The sequence below is a fragment of the Trichomonas vaginalis genome, chromosome VI (assembly GCF_026262505.1).
Source record: "Trichomonas vaginalis G3 chromosome VI, whole genome shotgun sequence".
Taxonomy (NCBI): domain Eukaryota; phylum Parabasalia; order Trichomonadida; family Trichomonadidae; genus Trichomonas; species Trichomonas vaginalis.
The window spans coordinates 1,722,797-1,746,783 of record NC_067208.1 but is presented as its reverse complement, the minus strand read 5'-3'; the positions used below and the strand labels follow the sequence as shown (position 1 = coordinate 1,746,783).

The 23,987-nt window shown below is 33.6% G+C and overlaps 19 protein-coding genes and 1 pseudogene across 20 annotated transcripts, besides 4 other annotated features; 12 read left to right on the top strand and 8 right to left on the bottom strand.

Moving 5' to 3' along the window:
• Positions 1 to 5,889: part of a mobile genetic element that runs on past the window's edge.
• On the bottom strand, positions 60 to 701 carry TVAGG3_0787840 (uncharacterized protein; the record flags this gene model as incomplete). The annotated part of the gene is made up of 1 exon (XM_051246679.1): positions 60 to 701. One exon carries the CDS (start codon positions 699 to 701, stop codon positions 60 to 62), a length of 642 nt encoding a protein of 213 aa, XP_051082154.1.
• Positions 1,921 to 2,113: a mobile genetic element.
• Positions 5,890 to 6,749: 860 nt separating the features above from the next.
• Positions 6,750 to 7,579: a mobile genetic element.
• Positions 7,580 to 23,987: part of a mobile genetic element that runs on past the window's edge.
• Positions 8,854 to 9,093, top strand: TVAGG3_0787800 (uncharacterized protein; the record flags this gene model as incomplete). The annotated part of the gene is made up of 1 exon (XM_051246678.1): positions 8,854 to 9,093. The coding sequence occupies one exon, from the start codon at positions 8,854 to 8,856 to the stop codon at positions 9,091 to 9,093; it is 240 nt and encodes a 79-aa protein (XP_051082153.1).
• TVAGG3_0787790 (serine threonine-protein phosphatase family) lies at positions 9,112 to 9,354 on the top strand (the record flags this gene model as incomplete). The annotated part of the gene is made up of 1 exon (XM_051246677.1): positions 9,112 to 9,354. One exon carries the CDS (start codon positions 9,112 to 9,114, stop codon positions 9,352 to 9,354), a length of 243 nt encoding a protein of 80 aa, XP_051082152.1.
• On the bottom strand, positions 9,359 to 9,946 carry TVAGG3_0787780 (uncharacterized protein; the record flags this gene model as incomplete). Its single annotated transcript, XM_051246676.1, has 1 exon — positions 9,359 to 9,946. The coding sequence occupies one exon, from the start codon at positions 9,944 to 9,946 to the stop codon at positions 9,359 to 9,361; it is 588 nt and encodes a 195-aa protein (XP_051082151.1).
• Positions 10,226 to 11,084, top strand: TVAGG3_0787770 (phage tail repeat-like family; the record flags this gene model as incomplete). The annotated part of the gene is made up of 1 exon (XM_051246675.1): positions 10,226 to 11,084. A coding segment is annotated over one exon (859 nt), but the record flags the coding sequence as incomplete, so codon positions are not given.
• On the top strand, positions 11,225 to 12,078 carry TVAGG3_0787760 (keratin-associated protein family; the record flags this gene model as incomplete). The annotated part of the gene is made up of 1 exon (XM_051246674.1): positions 11,225 to 12,078. A coding segment is annotated over one exon (854 nt), but the record flags the coding sequence as incomplete, so codon positions are not given.
• TVAGG3_0787750 (uncharacterized protein) lies at positions 13,065 to 13,466 on the top strand (the record flags this gene model as incomplete). Its single annotated transcript, XM_051246673.1, has 1 exon — positions 13,065 to 13,466. The coding sequence occupies one exon, from the start codon at positions 13,065 to 13,067 to the stop codon at positions 13,464 to 13,466; it is 402 nt and encodes a 133-aa protein (XP_051082148.1).
• Positions 13,486 to 13,638, top strand: TVAGG3_0787740 (uncharacterized protein; the record flags this gene model as incomplete). The annotated part of the gene is made up of 1 exon (XM_051246672.1): positions 13,486 to 13,638. The coding sequence occupies one exon, from the start codon at positions 13,486 to 13,488 to the stop codon at positions 13,636 to 13,638; it is 153 nt and encodes a 50-aa protein (XP_051082147.1).
• Positions 13,657 to 14,241, top strand: TVAGG3_0787730 (phage tail repeat-like family; the record flags this gene model as incomplete). The annotated part of the gene is made up of 1 exon (XM_051246671.1): positions 13,657 to 14,241. One exon carries the CDS (start codon positions 13,657 to 13,659, stop codon positions 14,239 to 14,241), a length of 585 nt encoding a protein of 194 aa, XP_051082146.1.
• Positions 14,303 to 14,887, top strand: TVAGG3_0787720 (His-Me finger endonucleases family; the record flags this gene model as incomplete). Its single annotated transcript, XM_051246670.1, has 1 exon — positions 14,303 to 14,887. One exon carries the CDS (start codon positions 14,303 to 14,305, stop codon positions 14,885 to 14,887), a length of 585 nt encoding a protein of 194 aa, XP_051082145.1.
• TVAGG3_0787710 (uncharacterized protein) lies at positions 15,938 to 16,135 on the top strand (the record flags this gene model as incomplete). Its single annotated transcript, XM_051246669.1, has 1 exon — positions 15,938 to 16,135. The coding sequence occupies one exon, from the start codon at positions 15,938 to 15,940 to the stop codon at positions 16,133 to 16,135; it is 198 nt and encodes a 65-aa protein (XP_051082144.1).
• Positions 17,424 to 18,305, top strand: TVAGG3_0787700 (organellar and viral DNA polymerase type B; the record flags this gene model as incomplete). Its single annotated transcript, XM_051246668.1, has 1 exon — positions 17,424 to 18,305. One exon carries the CDS (start codon positions 17,424 to 17,426, stop codon positions 18,303 to 18,305), a length of 882 nt encoding a protein of 293 aa, XP_051082143.1.
• Positions 18,680 to 19,375, bottom strand: TVAGG3_0787690 (protein of unknown function, DUF4106 family; the record flags this gene model as incomplete). The annotated part of the gene is made up of 1 exon (XM_051246667.1): positions 18,680 to 19,375. The coding sequence occupies one exon, from the start codon at positions 19,373 to 19,375 to the stop codon at positions 18,680 to 18,682; it is 696 nt and encodes a 231-aa protein (XP_051082142.1).
• On the top strand, positions 19,832 to 20,041 carry TVAGG3_0787680 (uncharacterized protein; the record flags this gene model as incomplete). Its single annotated transcript, XM_001289422.2, has 1 exon — positions 19,832 to 20,041. A coding segment is annotated over one exon (210 nt), but the record flags the coding sequence as incomplete, so codon positions are not given.
• On the bottom strand, positions 20,058 to 20,477 carry TVAGG3_0787670 (protein of unknown function, DUF4108 family; the record flags this gene model as incomplete). Its single annotated transcript, XM_001289421.1, has 1 exon — positions 20,058 to 20,477. The coding sequence occupies one exon, from the start codon at positions 20,475 to 20,477 to the stop codon at positions 20,058 to 20,060; it is 420 nt and encodes a 139-aa protein (XP_001289422.1).
• On the bottom strand, positions 20,885 to 21,235 carry TVAGG3_0787660 (Poxvirus D5 protein-like family; the record flags this gene model as incomplete). The annotated part of the gene is made up of 1 exon (XM_001289420.1): positions 20,885 to 21,235. One exon carries the CDS (start codon positions 21,233 to 21,235, stop codon positions 20,885 to 20,887), a length of 351 nt encoding a protein of 116 aa, XP_001289421.1.
• On the bottom strand, positions 21,288 to 22,120 carry TVAGG3_0787650 (uncharacterized protein; the record flags this gene model as incomplete). Its single annotated transcript, XM_051246666.1, has 1 exon — positions 21,288 to 22,120. A coding segment is annotated over one exon (833 nt), but the record flags the coding sequence as incomplete, so codon positions are not given.
• Positions 22,148 to 22,828, bottom strand: TVAGG3_0787640 (uncharacterized protein; the record flags this gene model as incomplete). Its single annotated transcript, XM_051246665.1, has 1 exon — positions 22,148 to 22,828. One exon carries the CDS (start codon positions 22,826 to 22,828, stop codon positions 22,148 to 22,150), a length of 681 nt encoding a protein of 226 aa, XP_051082140.1.
• On the bottom strand, positions 22,950 to 23,485 carry TVAGG3_0787630 (annotated as a pseudogene). The gene has a single exon. A coding segment is annotated over exon 1 (536 nt).
• Positions 23,548 to 23,793, top strand: TVAGG3_0787620 (uncharacterized protein; the record flags this gene model as incomplete). The annotated part of the gene is made up of 1 exon (XM_051246664.1): positions 23,548 to 23,793. The coding sequence occupies one exon, from the start codon at positions 23,548 to 23,550 to the stop codon at positions 23,791 to 23,793; it is 246 nt and encodes an 81-aa protein (XP_051082139.1).

Genomic DNA, 23,987 nt, shown 5'->3' with positions numbered 1-23,987 from the left:
GCTAACTTGAAATTTTTGACTGACGGCGCAAAGCGCCAAGACCGAAGGTCCTGACTGCTTTAATTTACTAAAACATATTTCAAACAAAGCTTATATTCTGTTGAAAGTTTTGTATATTCATTCGAATATTTATACTTAAACTCAACTCCTGTAGTTCCTGGTGTTTCAATGATGCGGATGTTACCTATTTTCATGAATAGTGGAGTTTGACCACAGCATTCGATTTCAGGGTCGAGATAGTCAATGACACATTGCTTTCCTGTTATTCGTGATATAACATTTTCAAGGTCCTCCTTTGTTAGAATTATTTGGTTCTTGCTTATAAGATTTACCAAAAGCTTCTTATCGTCTTTGAGTAAAATTGTTTGGTATAACTGAAGAAGGTAATGGTCTACGTTATCTGAAGGATTTGTTTGAACATTTGTGTAAGGGTTGTCGTTGGCTTCTCTTGAAAGAACTTGGTCCAGTGGTGGATACTCTAACTTAACATCTGATGTAGCGTTAGCGTTTGAAGCTGTGTTTAAATTCACGGCGCCATGCGCCAAGACCGAAGGTCCCGACTTAAGATCTGGTTCTTTTTCTTTCAAACACTCCGAACTATAGTTCTTTATGACAATATTGTTTGTCGTTCGTGAGTCAACATTTGATGTTGGTTCAATTGGAACATTAACGGCACCAGCTAAGATGGATTTGCTTCTCATTTCATATAGAATAAAAACCTTTTATATATGGCATTCCAAACGGGAACCGCGGTTGGTTACCATGGATTTCCGTCACCGGTCACATTTTAAAGATTTTTAAAGCCTTATAAAAATATGCTTTGTAAATCATTTTTTGTAAATCGGCAAAAATTTGGTAATTTTCTTCAACTAATAAATCTGCGAATAGCATTTATAATACAAGAACAATCTTTTAAAATGCGTTTGATTCATTTTTGTATAATTTCATATAGGCACATATATTCTTCCGGGACTTTCCGTGATTTTACCGTAAAATCATTAGTTTACACCAATTTTTCCGTATTTTGAATAGTTTACTGCACTTTTTCCGTAAAATTGAGTTACGGGAATCCGCAAAATTTCCGGACCTCATTTTTCATAGAATATAATAATAATATTTGATAAAAAGATATATTATTTATATTTTTGATTTTTGAATTACGGAAAAAGTGAATTGTTAACTTGATTTTTTTATATGGTTAATTTTTCAAATGATATTATGAAGATCTAAAATATTAAAAGTAAAAAATTGAATTACGGAAAAAGTGAGGTCAAAAGTGAAATAAATTTGCAGAACAATTTTCATTGAAATAAGACATTGAGTATCACACTTTAGTGAATCAACATCTATAAGAATGAAGTGTTTTGAAGCTGAAATAATATTGAATAGAAATTAATTTTTTCTGAAATTTTGAATGAAATTATGGGAAATAAAAAAATTACTAAATATTGTATTCATACAAATATATTATTTTAAAGGAAAAATAGATGCTGATAGAAACGATGAAAAATTTTGAAAACTTTACAATTAATTTATGTTCGTTAACCACAGAGCTTGCAATCCAAAGCTCACGTTAGACTACAAGAGTCATGAAGTCTCATACTAAGGGATATCCAACATATATTTTAATAATCTAATGTTTGTGACAAATATTCAACATAAAATTAAGTTTTCGTTTCGTTACAAGGCATTCATACTTTGGAGATATCATATTTAATGTACAGAAAAGTTAATATTAAACAATACATGCTAAAGAATTAATAAATAATAATAAAATAAATTTATACGTAATTACTTTCATTTTATCTTTTATGCTGTATAATATTGATTAAGAGGCATTAAAAGGTTCCATAGTCTGCTTTTATAGGCAAGATTTTTGATAAAAATTTAAAATTTTGAAAAATGATGAGAAAAGGAAAAAAAAGGTAAATGAGAGCAAGAGGAGGGAAAAAAAAGAAAAAGAAAAGAAAGGGAAGGGAAAAATAAAAGAAAGAAGGACATATAAAAATTTAGATGCGCATTCTTAATGCCGAGGCGGCTTGCCGCCGAGGCGCGATTTTTTTAGGCCTCTACGGTAACCCGGCAATGTTTTTTTAAATCTTGTACAGCCCTACTTTTATATGTATGAAATGAACAATATACTCGACAAGGGTTTGAATGTAAAGCTAACGAATGAAAATATTGTTGAATTCACTGAGACAGGAGCTGTGTATAAAGATGTAGAATTACTGAACAAAAGAGCAAAGGGAAGAAGCAGGAATATGAACAAAGGGTGGAAGCCTATAAAAATTTATGTCAATGATGGCTCAGGAGGTTCAAACATAAAGTATGCAGAAAGTTATAGAGTTTATGCTCTCAAAGGTGAAAAGCCTTCATTTAAGAACAGCTATTCTAACGCATATCCTCAAAAGCTAACGGATGGGGAAGTGGATGATATGAATGACAGCAAAAATATTAACAGAAATGGCGACAGAGATGCATGGAATTTGTTTACCATCAGTCAATTGAAGGTTAAACTTTAAAACAATGGTGGTCGTTCCTGGAATATTTTTGACTTTAATGGTATTAGTCATGATATGAATCTCAAGGTATGAACGAGGAGAGATGAGAGACTTATATGCTTCCCAAATTTCTTCAAAAGGTAATGTTATACCTGACTGTTTCCAAATGAGTTCAATATCATAGCGTGAGAAACCTTGAAAGATAACGAAGTCAGTTATGAGACGTTTTATGTTTAAAGCAAGAAAACGCCATGTTTGCATAAGTATTGCTACAGTTAAATGGTAATGTCTGACTTTAGTTATGATGTTAGCTAATGGTGAGTCTGGTTTTGACACTAAACCTTTTCCGGCGAAGTCGTCACAAACGAGCAGAGTGTTTGAAGGATACTTTTTGAAGGGGTATTTTGAAAGTTTTGATAGAATGTAGTTTGTCAGTCGTTTCATATCGTAAACTCCTGAGTATTGACGTAAGTGGTGTTTGTCAATAATTCTTTCCATCTTCTCAGAAGTCTTTTGCATTCCTGACTGTATGAACTCTACGATGGCATAATATTTCCTCTTACGTCGAATGTAACGTTTAAGAAATTCAATGAGTTCACTGTCTGGAACTTTAACGACAGAGGCTTGAACTTTTGACATAAATGTTTTCGCTGTTGAATCCATAGAGTCTGAAGTTGCTGATATAATGATTTGGTCATAGTAAGAGTCGTTTCCTAAACGCTCTGTTATGAGTATATGACGAATGAGGTTAAATGTCTTACCTGAACCCATCTTTCCACAATAGAAATAAACGCCATTTGAACAGAATTCATAATCTTTGCTGAAAGGAAGAATAAGAGAAGAGTTAAGTTTGTCTGTAGTTTCATTCATGTCTTCATCTACATCATGTATTAAATGCTTCATTTTATCTCCATTAAAAATGCAAGTCAGAAATATTCAGAACATAGCACCGAGTCTAACTGACAAGAGTATAAAGATATACTATGAACACGTTATGATGAAACCAACCAAAATTCAAGAAAGTCAGTATACTTATGAATATCCAAGACAGTGGGTAGAGTATGTAGGAGGTGAGAAAGCTATTGAAATCAGACAGGTTCGAAGTATTCCAGCAGGAAGAACAATATTATTGAAGAACTTTAATGTTTTGAGATATAATGATGAAACAAAGAAGCAAGATAGTTTCCCTATTGCTGTGTATGTGAACCTAGACACAGGAGATGACATGAAAGTTTTTAACACAAAGCTTCAAACGGTAGTGAGAGAACAACTGACTGCGGAAGGACATCCATTACCTTCAGAAGTTACCATAGCATATAATTTTGAAACAAACTCAATAGATTTTAAAGTCATCTCTGCAAAGAAGTCAGGTTTTACATTTAATGAAGCAGATGTCTATTCGAATGAAAACTTCAAAGCTATTGCATGGTTAGATAATGACGATTGCTTTAAGAAAATATTTAAATTCAGTGACTCAAAGATGTCAATAGATGACCTTCGTGGAATGTTACCATCGACGTTTACAGTTGAAGGCTCAGCAGGATTGCTTACAAGATTGTCAATTGGTGGCGTTTGGTCTCGTGAGAACATTGTTATAAAATCCAGTATAAGTGAATTTGCTGAAGAATCTATATTATGTCTTTCAAACTACATGTATTCGCCACCGAAGCATTATAGTATAACAAACTTTGTCAGTAAGTTTAACATAAGACTTGTCGAACCTTCTTCAATGAAAGATGTTGTGCTACCTAAAGATGGAAAGGATGGACTCATTATTGAGATGATTTTAATTGCATATTAAATGAGCTTGTTCTTAAAGGTCGTTCATGATGAAATAACTGTTGTAGAAGATGTTAGCAATTGTTCAGACATTTTGAAGCGAATAGATGAGATAAGAAAGAAGTTAGATAGACCGCAAAGCGGTGAGGGTGAAGCCCGTGAGAATGTTTATGTTTCATTGACTTTCTCCAGTAACGAGAACTTTTATGAGATAATATTGAAGAGAGATGATTTTAATATGGGGTAAATGGTAGCTTGGGCAGCTTTAGGCGCAATGGGAACAAAAGCATTAGCATTTGGAGCAAAAGCACTTGAAGCTTATGACGCAGTAAATAAAATGAGTGGAGGAAGGGTTTCAAAGACATTAGATGCAAATAAAGGAAAGATTGGAGGCTGGGTTGCAAAGAAGTTAAGATTAAATAAAATAGGGCTCATAAATAAAGCATCCAATTTGGTTGCGACTGAGTCAGAAAATGCTTTAGGAAAGGACGATGAGTTTGCAAAACACGCAAAAGACTTTAATGACCAGATGAAAGGTGAAACAATGCATTTAAATAGAGTCGATGGAACTAAAGAAAATGTTTCTTCTCCACCAGCGGTTTATCCATACGGACCTTATGGAATGTATGGAAACCCTTATGAACGACCATTTGACCCATTGACTGGTGGAAGTAATTGGTATAATTATGGACGAAGAAGAAAGACAGTCAAGTTGGAGACAGACGTGAAGAAAGCAACTAAAAAGAAACCAAGGAAGAGAGTTATAAAGCAATGAATTCAACAGGGTAGAAATGAGGTTAGAAATCGGGTTAGAAATCGGGTTAGATCTCACCACTTCACCTAAATTTATTTTTGTGCTATGTTTTCATACGTGTGAGGGTGGTGATATCATTTATTTTTATATAAATGTGGGAACAAAAATAAAGCATATCTACTCAACAGGAATGAGACCCTTACTGACTATGTATTCGTTTAATGCTTGATGAAAACAATGGTACATATTATCGTATGGGTATACACAACGTCTGTTTCCATCGTCGTCGTATATGTAGAGCTCAAATCCAGTCCAACCTTCTTTTGTACAATATGTAGCTTTATTTAAGTATGCATTTATGTAGATAAGGCAATTTTCTTCATCGCTCCAGAAATAATTTTTGTTCTTTGTTGAAATAGTTTTCGTTCCTCTGCGACCATAAGGAATGTATGCAATGAACTTTGCGTCATATGGGATTGTAATATATTCAGGGTTTCTTTCATCGTCAATGGGTCTGTCTTTGTTAAAATGCATGTTTCTCAGTTTTACTTGAGTTTTGAATAGTTCACGGAAACGTTCTGGGAAAGAGTCATAGTAAATGTAGTCGGACATGTCTTTGTAATGAAATAAAAAATTAAAAAAAATAAAAATAAGGTTATTTTTTATTTAGTGAGGGCGGTAGTGAATTCGTTAGTGAAGTCGTTTATGTGTCAGATGGTTTTGTAAATATTTAAGGTTAAGTTGGTGTTATAGTTGTGTTGTAAAATATACGTTACCGGTTTCGTAAAGTGTCAAACCGTTATCTTGGGTAAGGTGGAACGCAGTGCCGCCGTACCCAAGATAGAGATACTAACTACAATAAGGGGCGCCAAATTCAATGAAGGCGGAAGCCGCAACGTTCGCTGTCGTCGCTGCCAGCATATATGGTATTTGTATACACGCTAGGACTTTGCGGCTAAAATCGTCGATTATGCCATAAATATACTGGCCACGAACACCCCTAAAATAATGAACATCTGCGTGCCAGATAAGATTGGGTGAAAGAGCCCAATATCTTACTGCTGTTTCTGGCCCGGCATGCTCTAATCGCGTCTTGGTGAAATGATTTTCTTTGAAGTATCTGCGTACTTCTCTATAAGATACATCAATTTGTTGTAATTTCAAACGTTTCCATTGTTTTGTTTGACCACAGGGAAAGGCCCAGTGGTCATGTATCACAGCAAGAGCTTTGATTTGGTCGTAGGGATTGACCCTACGACCTTTCTTGCCTTTAGGCAATGGGATATTCTGTAAGCTAAATTGATTTTGTAAAAAAGATTTTGAAACATCTAAATATTTGAAATCATTTGATTGAAGGGTTGGGGCGATGGGAACATGGGTGCAAGCTTCTTCCCATGTCATTTTACCTTCTTCAATCTGATTGGAAATACCAATTAGATAAATTCGATCGACATACCCTTTGTAAGGATTCATTCTAATGAAGTACGTTAACAATCAAAATATTCTATAAGTGTCTAGTATGGAATTCAAAAGAATAAAGAAAATGGTAACGTAAATAAACGTATTATGAAATAATTTATAATTAAAATGAAAAAAAGAAAAAATAATAAGTAAAGTGACTGGAAATGAAAATGAAAATCAGCGTACAGTTTTATTTTTTTCTCGCTGTGAAACGTATTCGGTCATTTTTTTAAAAATTAATTTTTTGTTAGAGATAAGAGCTAAAACTTTGCAGACAACTTCTTTATGTCTAGAAAATTCTATCTTGCCTTTTATTTTTTTCTCGCTGTGAAACGTATTCGGTCTTTTTTTTAAAAAGTAATTTTTTGTTAGAGATAAGAGCTAAAACTCGGTAAACAACTTCTTTATGTCTAGAAGATTCTATCTTGCCTTTTATTTTTTTCTCGCTGTGAAACGTATTCGGTCATTTTTTTAAAAATTATTTTTTTGTTAGAGATAAGAGCTAAAACTTTGCAGACAACTCCCCCATGTCTAGCAAATTTAACATTCGTCTCCCATTTTTATATATTTGGTTTAGAATGTTCGAAAATGCGTAATATGGTCATTAATATTAAGTGAAAAGAACCTTGAATTAATTCAATCTGATCTCACAAAATATTTTAAATTACAAACTTTGTAATTTGAATAGATAATTAGTATTAAACTCAAATAACTAGTTTATTTTTGAATTAAAATTATTTGAATTTATTCAATTTTGTGAATTTTCCTTCAAAAATCAAGTGTAAATATCGTATTTGCCATATAATTATAAATACAATGAAACATATTCGAAATTGAAAAGAATGACTTTTTCTGTTCTTTCAATCATTCAATTTGAATTTTGCAATATTGGATTTCTCATTGAATAGCTATTAAAAACAACAAGCAATTTAACTTACATTCAAATTTATTTGTGTTATATTCAATCTTCTCAAAACTTATAATTTTCGGCTATAGCATGAGTATATGCTATATAATATAATAAACCTATAATAGTATCATTCTTTCAATTATTTGAAGAGAAAACCGAAAAAATCTATTTTCGAAAAAAAAAAAAAAAAAAAAAAAGGAAGTGGGGCTTCCAGGCACTTCGTGCCTTCTAGCCCTGAAGATGTTTAGTATAAATGAAGTTCTTATATACGGGTCTTCCAGTAGCTTTTCACAAATTATATATGTTTTCATGTTTTGTCACTTTTCTGTCACTTTTCGGGTAAAAACATTTTTATTATTATATATAAATGAATTTTACAAAACCACCGTTACCCTTCTTTGGAAATAAGAGTAGATGTAAAGATATTATATTGAGAGAACTTAAGAAACTACCGAATGGTCTAACATTTGTAGATTTGTTCGGTGGAAGTTTCTATATATCCCATTTGTGCCATACAATATTCCCAGACTCAAAGATTATATGCAATGACTTCGACAACTATATGGACCGTCTCAAACATATACCAGATACAAACAATATATTGAAAGAGTTAAAAGAAAAGATACCTATAGGTAAGATGGAACGTATACCATTAGATAACAAAAATATTGTGAGAGAGGTTTTGAAAAAAGCAGAATATATAGACTGGGATAGTATATCTGCTAGACTATTATATAGTGGTTCTATAAGAGTTCATGACATTGAAACACTTATGTCAAAAGTTTTATATCTTAACTATACAAATGTTTTCAAAGAGGACATAGAAAAATATATTGAGGGTATAGAGTTTGTGAGATGTCATTGGACAGATTTGTATGAAAAATATAAAGACAAGGAAAATGTTTTCTTTATAGTGGACCCGCCGTTCTATAACACATGGGATTTTCAATACCAAGTAGACTGGACTTTGAGAGACTCTTTAGAAACTTTAGACGTTTTACATAACCATCCATGCTTTTACTTTACATCCGATAAAAGTGGTTTGGAAACCGTTATGAGATGGTTAGAGGACATACATGACTATGAGTTTATATATGACAAGATAGAATATGAGAGAGGTCCTATAAACTGGAGAAAGTGTCATAACAAAGAAATTTTACTAGTAAGTAAATGTGGTTTGAAATAGGACTACTTGTTTTAGGTTTTTTCCATTGTGTCATTTATTTATTTGACGTGGCAGAAAAGTACAGAGAATATGAAGATGAACCAATGCCTGCAAATGTTCAGTATATGTACTCGTAAGAGATATTTTTATCTAATATTAAATGGACGCACAGAACTTAGCGAATGCACAGCAACCTGGACAACCAAACCCAGAGAATATTCCAAATGAAGTTAGAATACAAACTGCAATGGCAAACTATGGTCAAGTGCCAACAGATGTACAAATGCAAACTGCCATGTCAAATGACGCTGCGTTAGGTTTGCCACCATGGTATGCAAATATGAGATGGAAAGAGTTTTATACAAACCCTGAAGTGGGATATAAACAACTTTATGCAGATGACGCGAACACAGGAGTTGACCCAGAATATGTTTTCTACCAGAGGAGAAATAGAATGTATGAGCTCCAGTTAAAAAATGCTATGGAACTCAGAAGGAAACGTAAGAGACTAGGCGGACATTAGATTTTTACATATAGTAAAATGGGTTTCTTTGGAAGAATAGGAAACTTCTTTCGAAATGTTGGAAGAGGTATATGGAATGGAATAAAATCTGTCGGAAGAGGAATTTGGAACGGAGTCAAAAATATTGGTAAAAGAGTAGGTCAGTTCGTTGGTATTATACCTAAAGACCCTGAACCAGAAGAACAAGCTCCTGTTATACAACAGCCTGAACCTGCACCACAGTCTAGTTGGCAACCAAATCCAACACCTCAACCGTATTAAAAAATTATATTTTTACCGTTCGATAGTAGTTGTATATGAAACTAAGTTCTAAGTAAAACGCATGGTATAATGGAATTATTCTCTTTCTTCCATCTGTTGTAAACCATACTTGAAAGTCTGAAATACTTCCACTTGGTGGTTCATATAGCTTTGTAGGTTTTTCGTAAAACTCATTTGCCAAGCATAAAAAAGAGTTTTGTGCACCAGAAAATGAAGCATGAACTATAATAGCATCTGAGTCGAAAACATTTTCATATGTTCCATTAGGGTTTTCGACTTCATAAAAGTCCGGGTGTACTGGATATGCTGCAGGCTGATTTAACATCCTCATAAATCTATACCATGCCAAGTTGTTATATTTTGTAGAAATATAAACGTTTTCTCCAAGGTCTTCTATTCTATTGATTTTAACAGTTGCATTTTTCCTGTCATATATAATATCGAGATGGTACTCTCCCTCGTCAATGTTATACTGGTTTGCATATTCGATATAGATGTCGTTTATTTTTTCTTGAAAAGCTTGAAGAGTTGTTTCTAAGTTTACAAGCAAATTCACTTGTAAAAGTTTTCCCTGTTCAAATTTCTCATACATACGTTTTTCTTTGTTATAGTATCGAACTTCAAAACCGACTGTAAATGGGAAACCATGTATGGCTTCTGAAATGAACTTCATTCTACGAAAGCCAATAGCTTTTGTGACAGATGGGTCTCTTAACCATCTTAACGGGTAGTCAAAACGATAGCCTTCATGCTTTACGGTCTCTGTCTCAAACTTTTGACCGATATTCGTAAAAAGTTCATCTAATGGTTTAGTTGTAGCAACTCTTGAATTTTCTTTTTCTATTGAAAGCATATTTTATCTAGAATAAAAATGTCAAATGAAACAGCGTCTATGAGAGAAATACAACACAACCGACAACTCATTATACAAGCTCTAAATAAGAACACAACAAACTTTTCAAACTATTCTAAGATATCTGAGTCATTGAAAGAAGGAAACTTAAAACTGACATTAAACCCAATGACAGATGAGTTTCTGTTTCAAGACAATAAGAACCATACTGTCTGTATAAATCCAACAAAAGGAACTTTAAACGAGAAACCTATAAATGAACTTCTTTTGAAAACAGATGTTGACAACAAAGCTGACAAAGAATATGTAGACGATGCAATAGCAAAAGAAGAAGAAAGAGCTAACAATGCTTATGCAACAAAAGAACATACTCATCCTGAACTAGCAGACAAAACATATGTTGACAATAAAATGTCAAGTGAAGTGACAAGAGCTGAAAACGAATATTCTAAAAAGACTCATACACATTCTATATCTGAAATAACAGACTTACAAGAAACCTTAAACAGGAAAAGTGCCGTTGGACATACACATTCTATATCTGAAATAACAGACTTACAAGAAACCTTAAACAGGAAAAGTGACGTTGGACATACACATACCATTGCAAATATTACAAACTTACAAGAAACCTTAAACAGGAAAAGTGACGTTGGACATACACATACCATTGCAAATATTACAAACTTACAAGAAACCTTAAACAGGAAAAGTGACGTTGGACATACACATACCATTGCAAATATTACAAACTTACAAGAAACCTTAAACAGGAAAAGTGCCGTTGGACATACACATACATCTTCTGAAATAACAGACTTAAACGTTAGCCTTGAAAAGAAAGCAGATAAAACATATGTCAATGAAATATACCAAAGTTTGATAGGAACAAAAAATATTGAAACTATTGTTGGTGACTTTTCTTTCAATGAAGAAAATAAATATTTTAGATGGCAGTTTGTACATTCCTTAAAAAATGGTATACGGTGTAAACTCATTCCGAAAAATAACAATGAAATGTATGTAAGCTATATAAAGAATGATGGTACACAAGTTAAAGTTCCATTAGACAACAATTGCTACTTAAACTTATATGGAGACGAACAAAAGAAATATTTAAGAGTTTATGAAATGACAGATATGACATTGCCTGACCCAGCTCCAGCACCATATTATTATGACTATGTAGATGACGAAGGAACACTACATGCAGATGAACAAAAGCAAACATTATATTTAGATTATTATAGATATAAAAGATATAATGCAATAGAAAAAACGAGAATAGTATATTATTATATAGATGACAGAAATAAATATTATAGTCAAGATTTTACCTACCCTGAAAACATAAGATTATATTATAAAAAATATTCTTACACAAACCAGAAGAAACCTGAAATAGTTGCACTATATTTTAAGTTCAAAAGAGACAATCCTATAATATCTCATATGTTTGATTTAATGAACCCAGTAGGTTCTATTTATACATCTATGGATGCAAGAGGTCCTCAAGTAATGTTTGGTGTTGGTGCATGGGAACAAATAGTTGACAGGTTTTTGTATTGTGCAAACTCTTCAAAGGAAACAGGAGGTTCGAAGAAAATTAAAGAAGCAAACCTTCCACCGCACACTCATACAGGAACTACAAACTTTTCTGGTGACCATAGTCACTCATTAAGAGACCATCCATTATACAACTCAGAATATTATGCTGGCAATGACGTTTTATCTCCAGATTATAACCATTCGGCAAAAAAGACTTTTCGACCAACTGAACCAGGAGGAAATCATTCACATACTTTCACAACAAATCCAACAGGCTTGGGTGAAGATTATATGCCACCATTTGTGACTGTATTCGCATGGTATAGAATTGCTTAGTCGTCATTTTCAACTTCTTTAGCATATTCGTCAGGAGTTGTCTTATATTTGTTAGGAACTGTCTTTGAAAGTATACCACCTTGAACTTTGACAAGTTTGAAACGAGGTCTGACAATAGTAGTTTTATCTTCTGCTTGCAGTCTGTACATTTTGCCATGTTTGCCTAAAACTTCATAATATTCTCTTGTATACTTTCTTCTATTTTTACGAACACGAAGGTGAGTACCTGTCGGGTTCCCATTGTTGTCATAGTCAATAGTATTTTCATATGGGTCGCGTTTAGGTATTTCTATTTTTACTTTGTCGCCTTTCTTAAGTTTGAAGCCCGGCATTCTTTCTTGTTTGTCTCTTTTGACTAAATTATTAAATATATAGTCTTTCTCTAAGTCAGGGTTGTTTTTCATTTCTTCGGGGGAGTGGTTTCCCAAACCTTTTTGTTTACGGTTATTGTAAATATTTAAAACTTGTCTCATCTTTGCCATGGAGAAGTGTCTGTACTTGTCGTCATATGACATTTCATCTACCTCACCACCTTGTGGTTGGTTTAAGTCTCTTAAGATTTTTATACAACTGTCAATGACACCAAGAGCAGAATGGTTTTGGTCGACAATGAAATATTGGTTTACATTTTTTGAACGCAGATAGTTTTTTACATCATCTGATTTGAAAGAACTTTCACAGTCAGATGTCAGTTTTGTTGGATGGTATTTGTCAACGAATATTGTCAAAGCTGCTAAGACATCTAAAATATTTTTAGACTGTAATGGTATGGCTTCACAGTATCTTGTGTTTTGACCGACAAATATTAGCCAGTATGGTGGTCCATCTGTTCTAACTCTCGGAATGTTTTCCAAGATATCCATAAACCAAGCATTTGGTGTTGAACTAAAGATTTTTACCATGAGTGCTTTCTTTGTTGCCTTAGAAACATAGGGGTCCTTGTTTGGATTCGTCATTTTTTACCCTGTAAGAAATGGGTTTATTTGGCGCATTAGCAGGAGTTGCATCCAGATTTTTGCCCGCAGTGGGAACAATAGCCAGAGGTGTATTTGGAGTTGGAAGGAAGATTTTGAGTACATTAGGTATACTTAAAGAGAAAGCACAACCTATTATACAAACTGTACAGAAAGGTTGGGATGTAGCACGAGATGCAACAAATCTTATTCCAAATCCTGAAACAAGAGGAAAAGTTCAAGGATGGATGGATAATGTAGGAAAACAAGCAGGAAACTATTATAACAAAGCAAATGACTACTATAACCAAGCAGGACACTATATGGACCAAGGTGAAAGATTCTTTAACAGAGGATATAACCATGCACAACAGTGGGTAAACAATAACCAACCGCAACCACCTCAAACGTGGGGAATGTAAAATTTTTTACTGAGATGAAATGAACAATACAGCTTTGAGACAAATGGGTTCAAGATGGATTTGTCGACTTCCAGCAGTTACACAACGTGTTTGTCAAGTTCTTCCTATACCTCAGGAAGTTTTAGACCGACTTAAAAAACAACAACAACCAGTTGAAAACAAACCAAACTAAATTTTTTACTGAGATGAAATGACCGAAGAAGTTGAAACGGTAGATTTGACACCACAAACAAAAAGTTCAGAACCATTGTCAAAACCTGTCAAAGAACTTACAGATGAAGAGAAAAATTCAATAATAGAAGGTGCAAGGTCTGGAAATACAAACCCTAACTATAAAGTCACTTTTCATAGAAATGGAACGGCAAGTATCTCAAAAAAGAAACAGACTCTCACAAATAAAATATTGAAGTCTGAAGGAGCTTTCGAGACAACAGATGGAAAAGTTTACTTCACTGACAAACAGTTCATTATAGAACATCTCATTGACTTAGAGTCGAAATATTCTAAACTTTACAACAAACACAAAAAGTTGAAAGGAAAACAAAAACAAATGGCATATGATATTTATGAAGATGTTGACGACACAACCATACCTGCAGGTGAGGTAAAGTCAGAGGAACCGAAAAGTGACGAAAAACCGATAGAAGAAGAGAAACCAAAAACTGAAGATAAACCAAAACCAAAGTTTAGTTTCCAAACTAAACCAAGTCAGCCTTCATTAGCTGGTATGGGTTGGCGTCAAAGACTTCTGGTAGCAGGAGGTTATGTAAAGTAAAGAAAAACATTTTTAAAATAGTATATTTTTTTAAAAAATATATTTTTTTATTTTATTTGAAATGTACGCTGAGTTTGTTGGAGCAGACTGTTGGAAAACTTGTTTGTTAGATGAGAAATATGAAATTCACTGTTGTGAGTCATTTGAAGTCAGAAACAAAAAGACAAAAAGAGTTTTAAGCGAATGGGAGCGAAATGACGGATATACTACTATGAAGATGGGTGGGAAACGCTATCTTAAACATGTTGTCATTGCAACTCATTTTATACCGAACCCTAACAATCTACCTTTTGTAGACCACATAAACCATATAAGAAATGACAATAGACTTGAAAATTTACGTTGGGTTACTCGTTCTGAAAACAATAAGAACAAAAGCAAATTTCGAGATATTGTATTCGAATTTGTCGACGAACTAGAAGATGAAGCAATTGAAATTACAGACTATGGCGAGCATACGTTTGAGTTTTACTACTATAGCGAAGAACAAGACTCTTTCTACTTTTATACCGGCGTAAACTATAGGAAATTACAAGTATGTTTTACTAAGGCGGGCTATGCTTATGTAAACGCTAGAGATACAGATGGAAAATACGTTAGACTATATCTTAACAAATTCAAGAAGCTATATGGCATACCATTTTAAAACATTTTTAAAACCATATATTTTTACATATATTAAATGCTTCAGGTTGAAAAACAAAGAACAAAAGTAGCTCGACCTCAAAACAAACATTTTATGAGCTTACAAAGGGTGTTATGAATGAATTCAGCAACATACATCCTGACCTCGTTCATTTTGTTGCTAAATTCAATAAAAATAAAGTTTAGGTGAAGAGGTGAGATGTCACCCGTTTTTTCACCTCTTTTCTACCCTCTTGAATTTTCATGAAAACAATTTATTTTTGACACTTTCACAAAAAACATAAAAAAGTGAGTTAAACGTTAAGGTTTACTGAACTGGTTGGATGCCGCCTTCTGTAGTTATGTAGAATGGTTGACCCGAGAAGTGAAGGAGACCCTTGAGAATTTGTATAATTCGTGGAATTGGACTCTCTCTGTTTGGAAGTTGTATCCAAGGACGTTTGTTTAGGAACTTAACAAGAGCTTCCTTCTTTGCTTGCTTTATGTCGTCTACAGGAGTGTTTTCTGGTACCTCAATTGGAATTCCAGTCGAAATCTCGAGAGTCAAGGCAGCCCTTCCAGAAATAGTGGTGAACTTGACCTTGGGCTTCATGACCTTGCGCAAGTAGTCTTTAACAAGCTCGTTAATTTCAATTAGGTAAATTGCCTCGTCGGTAGGTTCGACCTCGACCATTGCTACTGTCAGTAAAAGTACTGCTACTGTCAGAAAAAGTACTGCTACTGTCAGAAAAAGTACTGCTACTGTCAGAAAAAGTACTGCTACTGTCAGTAAAAGTACTGCTACTGACAGTAAAAGTACTGCTAGTTGCAGTAAAAAGGAAAATTTGAGAGGGTTTTCGACGATAAAGTACTGCTACTGTCAGTAAAAGTACTGCTACTGTCAGTAAAAGTACTGCTACTGTCAGAAAAAGTACTGCTACTGTCAGTAAAAGTACTGCTACTGTCAGAAAAAGTACTGCTACTGTCAGTAAAAGTACTGCTACTGTCAGTAGCAGTACTGCTAGGAGCAGAGATTTTTATCGTTGTGGTCCGACGGTTAAGCCACAAACGAATGTCCGACGTCCCACCAACCGAGCCCATTCCCAAACCAGAGGAACCTAAAGCACCAGCCCCTGCACCTCAGTTCCAGCAAGTCCAATCTCAATCCAAATTACTACCAATTTCCACCTCAATCCAAATCGAAGAGAGACCAAGAGTTCGAAGAAGGTCTGAACCGCTTACGCAAAGAGTATGCCACAGCTCCAATTGAGAGAAAGTTGTTGCTAAATTCAGTAAAAATACTTTTAGGGTAGAAGGTTAGATCTAACCTGTTTTCTAACCTGTTTTCTACCCTCTTGAATTTTCATGAAATTTGGTCATTTTTCAGCAAAAATATATTTTGGTTGAAAGAATACGGTGGAGCCAAAAGTGGCTCGACCTCAAAACAAACATTTTGTGAAGAATATACCAACCCGCGGAAAACGGCGGGTTGCTTTTTATACACAGTTCATGCAGGAATTCCTGATGAAATCAAACAGGTTAGAGGAACGTATGTAGACCCAAGACTCGTAAACTATATAGCAATGTGGGCTTCTCCAAAATATTGTATAGCAGTTGGAAAAATTCTGGACTCCATAGACAAGAAAGTTCATGAGAAATTAGATGAAGAAGAACTTGAAGATACAGTAGAGAATGCAAAACCTTTGTTCGAACAAGAAGTTAGAAAAAATGTGCTTAAACAAATAGAACATGAACATAACATATGTTCTGGTTATAGAGACTCGCCATACGAACTAGACCAATGGGAACAAGAAGATTTAAAGAGAGAATTTAGAGAATATGAACTCGCTAAGATAGCATTTGAAGCTGCAGAAAAGAAGTTAAAAGTTTGGGGTCGTTTTGTACAAAAATATTGTGAGTAAATGAACCATTTATTTTTATTGAATTCGGCAAAAAATAAAGTTTATGTTAGAATGTTAGATCTAACACGTTTTCTAACACGTTTTCTAACATCGTAGAAAACTCATGAAATTTACACCAAAAATAAAGTTTATGTTAGAATGTTAGATCTAACACGTTTTCTAACACGTTTTCTAACATCGTAGAAAACTCTTGAAATTTCATGACTTCTTCATCGTCAATGAGCGTAAATCAGACAAAAATATATTTTAGGGTAGAAGGTTAGATCTAACCTGTTTTCTAACCTGTTTTCTACCCTCTTGAATTTTCATGACTTCTTCTTCGTATATGTTTTTGTCAAGGTTTCATCGTACATGTTTTGTCAAGGTTTCATCGTACATGTTTTGTCAAGGTTTCATCGTATATGTTTTGTCACCCGTTGAATTTTGTATAAAAAGCAACCGTCGGAATTCCGGCGGTTGGTATATTCTTCACAAAATGCTTGTTTTGAGGTCGAGCCACTTTTGGCTCCACCGTATTTTTCAACCAAAACTCATGAATTTTCCCGAAATAAAAAATAAAGTTAGTTTTTTAAAAAAAATATTTTTTATTTTTATTGTAAGAACATGTTAGCAACAACAGCACCAAACTCTTTAGTTATGAACCCAACTTCAATGTTAGTAGAGATGAAAAGCTTCATTCCTTCTTCATATACTTTTGAAACAAAAATCCAGAAGATAAAGCAAGAACTTTTAACAAATAATTTAGACTGTAGTGCGAAAGATGAAACAAATGAACAGTATCTTTATGAAATGCAGGACCTCATCGACCATTTACCCAAATTGCCTGAAATTCAGCAGCAAAAACTCACTATTCCCGAATTTGACGAAATAGAAGTCAAAGCAACTGACTCAGTAGAAATAAAGAAGTTCATACGAAAGGTAAACTATGAGTTTCTAGGATTTCATTGCAACCATAAGGTTATGGACAAAGATTGCGACATGGTATATAAGAACATCTCTGACATATATAAATCTGGGGAGTTTAAGACCTACGACAACTTTGTTTCGTTAGTTGCTGAATGTGTATGGCAGATAAGAGATAAAGATAGAAGAGGCAAAGTATGGAACGAACAAATAAGACCCGCTATGTTTGAGTTAAAGAAAACCATTGACGCCTTAGTTGTTTTAGCAGGTAAGGTTTCAGAATATAACGCAAAAATGAACCCGCAATGTTCTAAATGTAAAGCAGCAATGAGGAAATATAACTACTCCGTCAAAGAGATAGAACGTATGAGAAACGACTATGCAGACTTAAAGAAAGAAGCAGAAAAGCCAGCAGAAGATAAAATGGACATGTTAGCATTTCTGAACAAAAACTATCCAACTGCAGAAGATTTCCTTCTATCTGATGTCAAGAAGAAGTATAAAGAAACTTTCGGTATCGTTAAAACATTCGATGTACTGACAGAAGAAATAGAAGCTACAAAATTGTTTAGAGTCATGAACCATCGCAACATATACCATGTAAAACGCTTGTAAATAGTTATGTTAGAAAACGTGTTAGAAAACATGTTAGATCTAACATGCTAACATAAACATTATTTTTACTGAATTCCGTATGAAATTTCATGAGTTTTGTGTGTTTTAGACCATGTTAGAAAACGTGTTAGAAAACATGTTAGATCTAACATTCTAACATAAACATTATTTTTGCTGAAAAATGACCAAATTTCATGAATTTCCTCATAAGATTGCTATCCTCGAAAAACCGAGGATAGAGATTCCGTATGAAAATCATGAAGAACAGCGAGTAGGGAAGAAACCCCAGTCGCCAAAACTCTATGAAAACAGTGAAAAATAACAGAGTATTTTGACAACTTCAAACAAGTAGAGTAAATTGCACTCTTTATTTTTCAAGCTTGACTTTTTACAATTTGAACTTTGTTTGCGTAGATATGAATTCTGAAAGAAGTATGAGGGTCTTGTATGACTTTATACTTCTCCCATAGTTCATGTCTGTCAAACTTACCTGCCATGGACTCTTTCATAAGTTCCATGAAATCGTCTTCGGACAATCCTGGGAAAAGTACAATGTCAGTAAGTATTCTCTTTACATCCTTACTTAAACTCTTTGCTGTCTGTACACAAATGACAACTGAGATGTTAAAGTGTCTGAGCTTCTTAAGAATTCGACACATGTCTTGTTCTCTGTTCTTTAACAAAGGATGAGAAGCAAAGTCATCTAAGATAAGAAGACATCTGTGAGGGTAAGTCTTCCAATCGTAAGATTGCAATTTCTTCGAAATGTATTCTATCTCTTTCTGTTTGTTTCTGAAGTGTTTCTTCTCTAATATTCTCTGCATTTCCTCATTTGGGTCTTTAAACTTAGAATTTATATACTCATTTATAGCATTGTACTTCAAAACTCTTCTTTGGTACTTCTTTATCCAATCCAACAACTCAGTATCCTTTATACATACTAACTTAGACTTCTTTATAATATCTTTGAACGAATTGACGGTTTGGTCAAATTGACCAGAAGTACTACAAATAACAACTAACTCATAGAATGGGTTCTTCTCATCTAGTTCTTGTTGTTGTGCAGCCATTTTAAGATAAGTGAAAGTCTTACCCGACCCAGGCGGTGCAATTAGACCTGTTATACCATTCTGAGCAAATAAGAACTTGTCATGTATAGGCTTTATCTGAGCATTTTCTAACTTCCTCTTGTTCTTGTTTAAAACATTCTCAAATTTCTTGTCAATGTCAGCAAACTTTTTTTCTAACATATTTTTAGAAAAATTAAAATTTTTATCTTTTAGAAAATGTCTAGCGATTTCGCTATCTATATTCGAGACAAACTTTTTGACAGCAAAACATCTGTCGACCATAAAATCTTACATAGTGTAAACAAGAAAGGTGAATTTGTTCTAAAGTTCTGTTTCTGGGAATATGACAAGAACCATAAAACATTAAGCAGAGAAGTCTTAAAATTTGTCAATGACAGACTTGTTGACAGAGATGACGCCTCTTGGAAAGATGAAGTCCAACAAAAATTCTTAGAATGCAAAGAAGACACATGCGCTGTTCTTGAAGATGAAATAGAAAACAGAATAGAAGAGCTATTAAAGGACAAAGAACTTTTACAAAAATATGGTTCTGAGAAATTTGACATAACTCCACCAGAAAAGAAGAAGAAAGGAAAGAAAGAGAAAAAAGTAGAAGAGAAGAAAGAACCTGAACCAGTTCCAGAGAAGGTGAGATATGACATGTAAAAATAAAATTTTATTTTTAGAACATTTCTGGGTCAATGTCAATGTTCTCTTCCTCTTTAGGAGCAAACACTGGCTTAGACTCTAAAATCTTTTTACCCAATTTACCTTGAACTTCTACAACTTTAGACTCATAATATTCATAGTCGTCTGCTTTCTTTGGTTCATAAGGTATAACAAGTTTGTATGCTTTGCCTTCTTTAAGGTTTGAGAACTTTCTGTCAAAATTTTCTTTGACTGTTAACAAACCTTCTATGTCTAAGTCTTCAAATTTCGCACCATTTTTAGTCACAATAGCAAACTTAACTGGTTCGATGTTCCAAACTTTGTCAAATGTAGACTTTTCAAAATGGTAGAAGTAAACATTCAAATATGTGAATGGGTCTAGTTCTTCTTTAAGTCCTGACATGTACTTGTTTACTGAGATGAATTTCGTCATCTTTTCTATCGGATAAAAAAATATTTTTTTTTAAATTTACTCAGAAAAATTATTTCTTTCTATATTTGCCATTCTGAACTTTGAAAAGATGTTTTATACCAGCATAGAATTTTTCTCTAGAGCTTGGTCTTATATCGTTTTCATAACAATATTTTCTATATTCTTCATATAAAGCCTTTTTTTCATACATTTCATAAGGACAATCTAACCAGAATAGCGCATATCCATTTTCGTTATCTAGGTCTCTATATGTTTCTTCTGTTTGTAGAATTTCGCTTTCTCTATTTAGTTCTATGTCTATATATTGTGGCTTAAAAAGATGTGGGCAAGAAGGGTTTGGCGCTATGTAAAAAGTTAATTTTTCTGTCATCTTTTCTATCGGATAAAAAAATATTTTTTTTTAAAATTTACTCAGAAAAATTTTTCTTTGTATATACACCATTCTGTACGTCTAAAAGACTTTTGACATTTGCCAAGAATGTTCGTTTAGACGCTGTCATATAACCATATTCTTGACAATATTGTTTATACGAATCGTACAATGACCTTTCATCTAATGACACAAAGTCAGTTTCATCTATGAACAGTTCATATACACTCTTGTTTGCTTCTAACAATGTTTGTCTCTCTTCGGTATGTGGAATTTGTCTTGGATTGAACTTAGAAATATCTAATGTCATGAAATATGAGAACAAGTGGTTGTAAAAGTCAGATGTCAAAGTTTCTGCTAAGTCGTCAAAATATTCTGTATCTTGCATATGAGCTTCTGACGTTCTGACAACTACATATCTTCTGTCAGAACTTTCTAACTTCATCGGAACAGCATTGTTTGAAACCATAATGAAGTTTGCAACATTTTCACAAACTCTTTGGTCTTTATATTTTCTTTCAACAACTCCAACTTTGTCTGTTATAAGACTCTTCAAAGCATCTGAGTTCAAAACTTTTGTTGTATCTATACTTTGAAGTTCATTGCAAACTATAAGTTTCATATTCTCTATTGAAGAGTTAAATTTACCGCAGATGTTTTCTAAGTTTGTCATATTCGGGTTCGAATAGCCCTCTAACAGTTTGCATAAGATATCTGTAAAGAACGTGTTCTTACCTGTTCCTTGTTTTCCAATTATAATGAGAGCAGTTTCATTTTTAGCACTTGGATGTTGTAAGATGTTTGCAAACCAACATAAGATATACTCATAAACCTTTTCGTTTCCATTGCATATAATTTCTTTGACATGGTCTAACCAAGCTTCTATAACATTTTCTTTCCATTCTACTTGTTCATATTTATATCCAGTGAAGATAGAATAGAAGTTTGGAGAAGGTGTATAAAACTTTATACCTCGAACTGAAAAATCTTCTAACTTTGACAATAAGATATCCCAAGCATCTAACATCTTCATGCCAACTTGTACGACTTTTATTTTCTTAAGTTTCTGTCTACATTCTTGTTCTGAAACTATTGTCGCTTTAGGTTTGTTAAAGACAACATCCCATTCTTTCATAACATAACATTCTGGGGCAGAGTCGACATAAATGACTAAACGTTTCAAATTCTCGACTGCTTTGTTATAGTCTCGAAATGGACACATATTTCTGAATGCTTGGAAGTCATAAAAATCTGAAACATCTATTCTGTACATTTTTATAAAAATAAAAAATATATTGTTTTATTCTTGACTTTGTTGTTGCATTTGTTGCATTTGTTGTTCTTGAGCTATTTGTTGTTGAAGTTGTTCTTGTAATACAATACTTTCACCAGTTGCATCTTCCAATTCGAAACTTTCTGCCGTCATTGACAAATACATAGGACATAAAAGTTTTACAGGAACAAAGTTTGCGTCAACTAATGTTAACGTTATACTTGCCAAAGTGTTTGAGTTCACTAAGGTTGAAAACTCTGCATTCGAATGAACAATAGGCAAACCAGCAGAGAATGTGTTATTTATACGCATAAGTATCTTTTGGTCATAGTAGTTTCTGTCGACATTCGAATAACACTTTGAACCTAAGTTTGAAACAATATATAAAATAGGTGTACTTAAAGTCAATGGAACAGACATTCCTTGTATGACACCTTTTCCTGTTATAGGAAACTGTTGGTAGTAAAAACCAGATATAAGTTTTGTATTATAGCTCATATTGTTTATAGTAAACTCAGTCGGACATCCAAACATAATGAAACCTGCTCTAGTTGCAGCACATGTTACATCCGTCCTTAAAGTATTAAATAAGTCAACAAAACCTGTTGGTGGTATATCTGAGTAAGTATCTTCAAAGGAGTATTTTTTACCATTCACAACAATAAAATCTTCTGGTGTCAAAAGAGCAAAACAAGCTTTAGTCGTCATTGTGTTTAAGGTTAGTTTACAATATCGTCCTTGAGGACTTTGTAAGTTTGTTGTTATAGAATTATATGACTCAGGGTTTTTAGTCGTAATAGTATAAACCATTGTGTCTTCTGCCATTTACTTAGCAAATAAATTTTAATGAAATGTTGTGGTCGTCAAATATTTTTATAACGTCTGGGAAACTATATTTTAAGTTCAACGTTTCACCTCCTTTCATAACGTATATCTTGTCAATGACATTATATGAAACACCACAGCAACTAACGTCGGGTTCTATTTCTTTGATGTTTATATCGTCTGCCTCTGTCAAAAGTTTCAATAGTTCTTTCAAAACTTCATGAGGTGCAATGACATATGAGTTCACTTTTACAGGGTTGTGTTCGACCAAGTTTAACATTATACCTAAAGCTTGACAAATCTTCTCCTGAGTTTTAAGTTTGTCTTTCAGTTGCATGTAGTCATTTCGAATATCTGCAACAGAACTTAAGTCTCTGCTAACTTCAGGATATGTTGGTTGTTCTTTACAGGAACTATTGTTATACCATCTTCGTCTTCGTATGGTTTCCCCACTTCAACATCTCTTTCTTTGACATTGACAACAACACTTTGACTGTTTGTTTGAGTTGGTGAATTTAACTTCACATCTGCCACCGCCATTAAACCTTTTGAAACACTTACGCTTCTATTTTTCGGAATGACATTTTACTTAGAATAAAAAGATGGACGTATTCGAGTATCTCTTCGAATTGAAGCAGAACAAAGTTTACACACACAAACAATACAAATACATTGACAGAATAGTTCTTTATACAAACAATGGTAAATGTTATAGAATAGCAGTCTTTGCTGAACCAAAATATTTTCATAAAGCAAAGAAAGTTGGTATAACTGAAATGGTGAAAGTTCTTGACGTTGACAAAAATATAACAACAAAACTTACAGATATTTCTAAAGGTAAGTTTTAATACAATTTTATGTCAAAACTGGCGTACTGTCAATATTTGACGGAGAGAAGTCAGTTCAAGAACAACTTACTGACCTGCTGCCAAAATCTGCTCGATGGAAGCTGTCGTTATGCCAATCTGAGGAGCCCCAGCAGGTTTCATCGAACGAATCTTCAAAAGAGCATCTTCCGTGAAAAGTGCTATTGGTTTTGTAA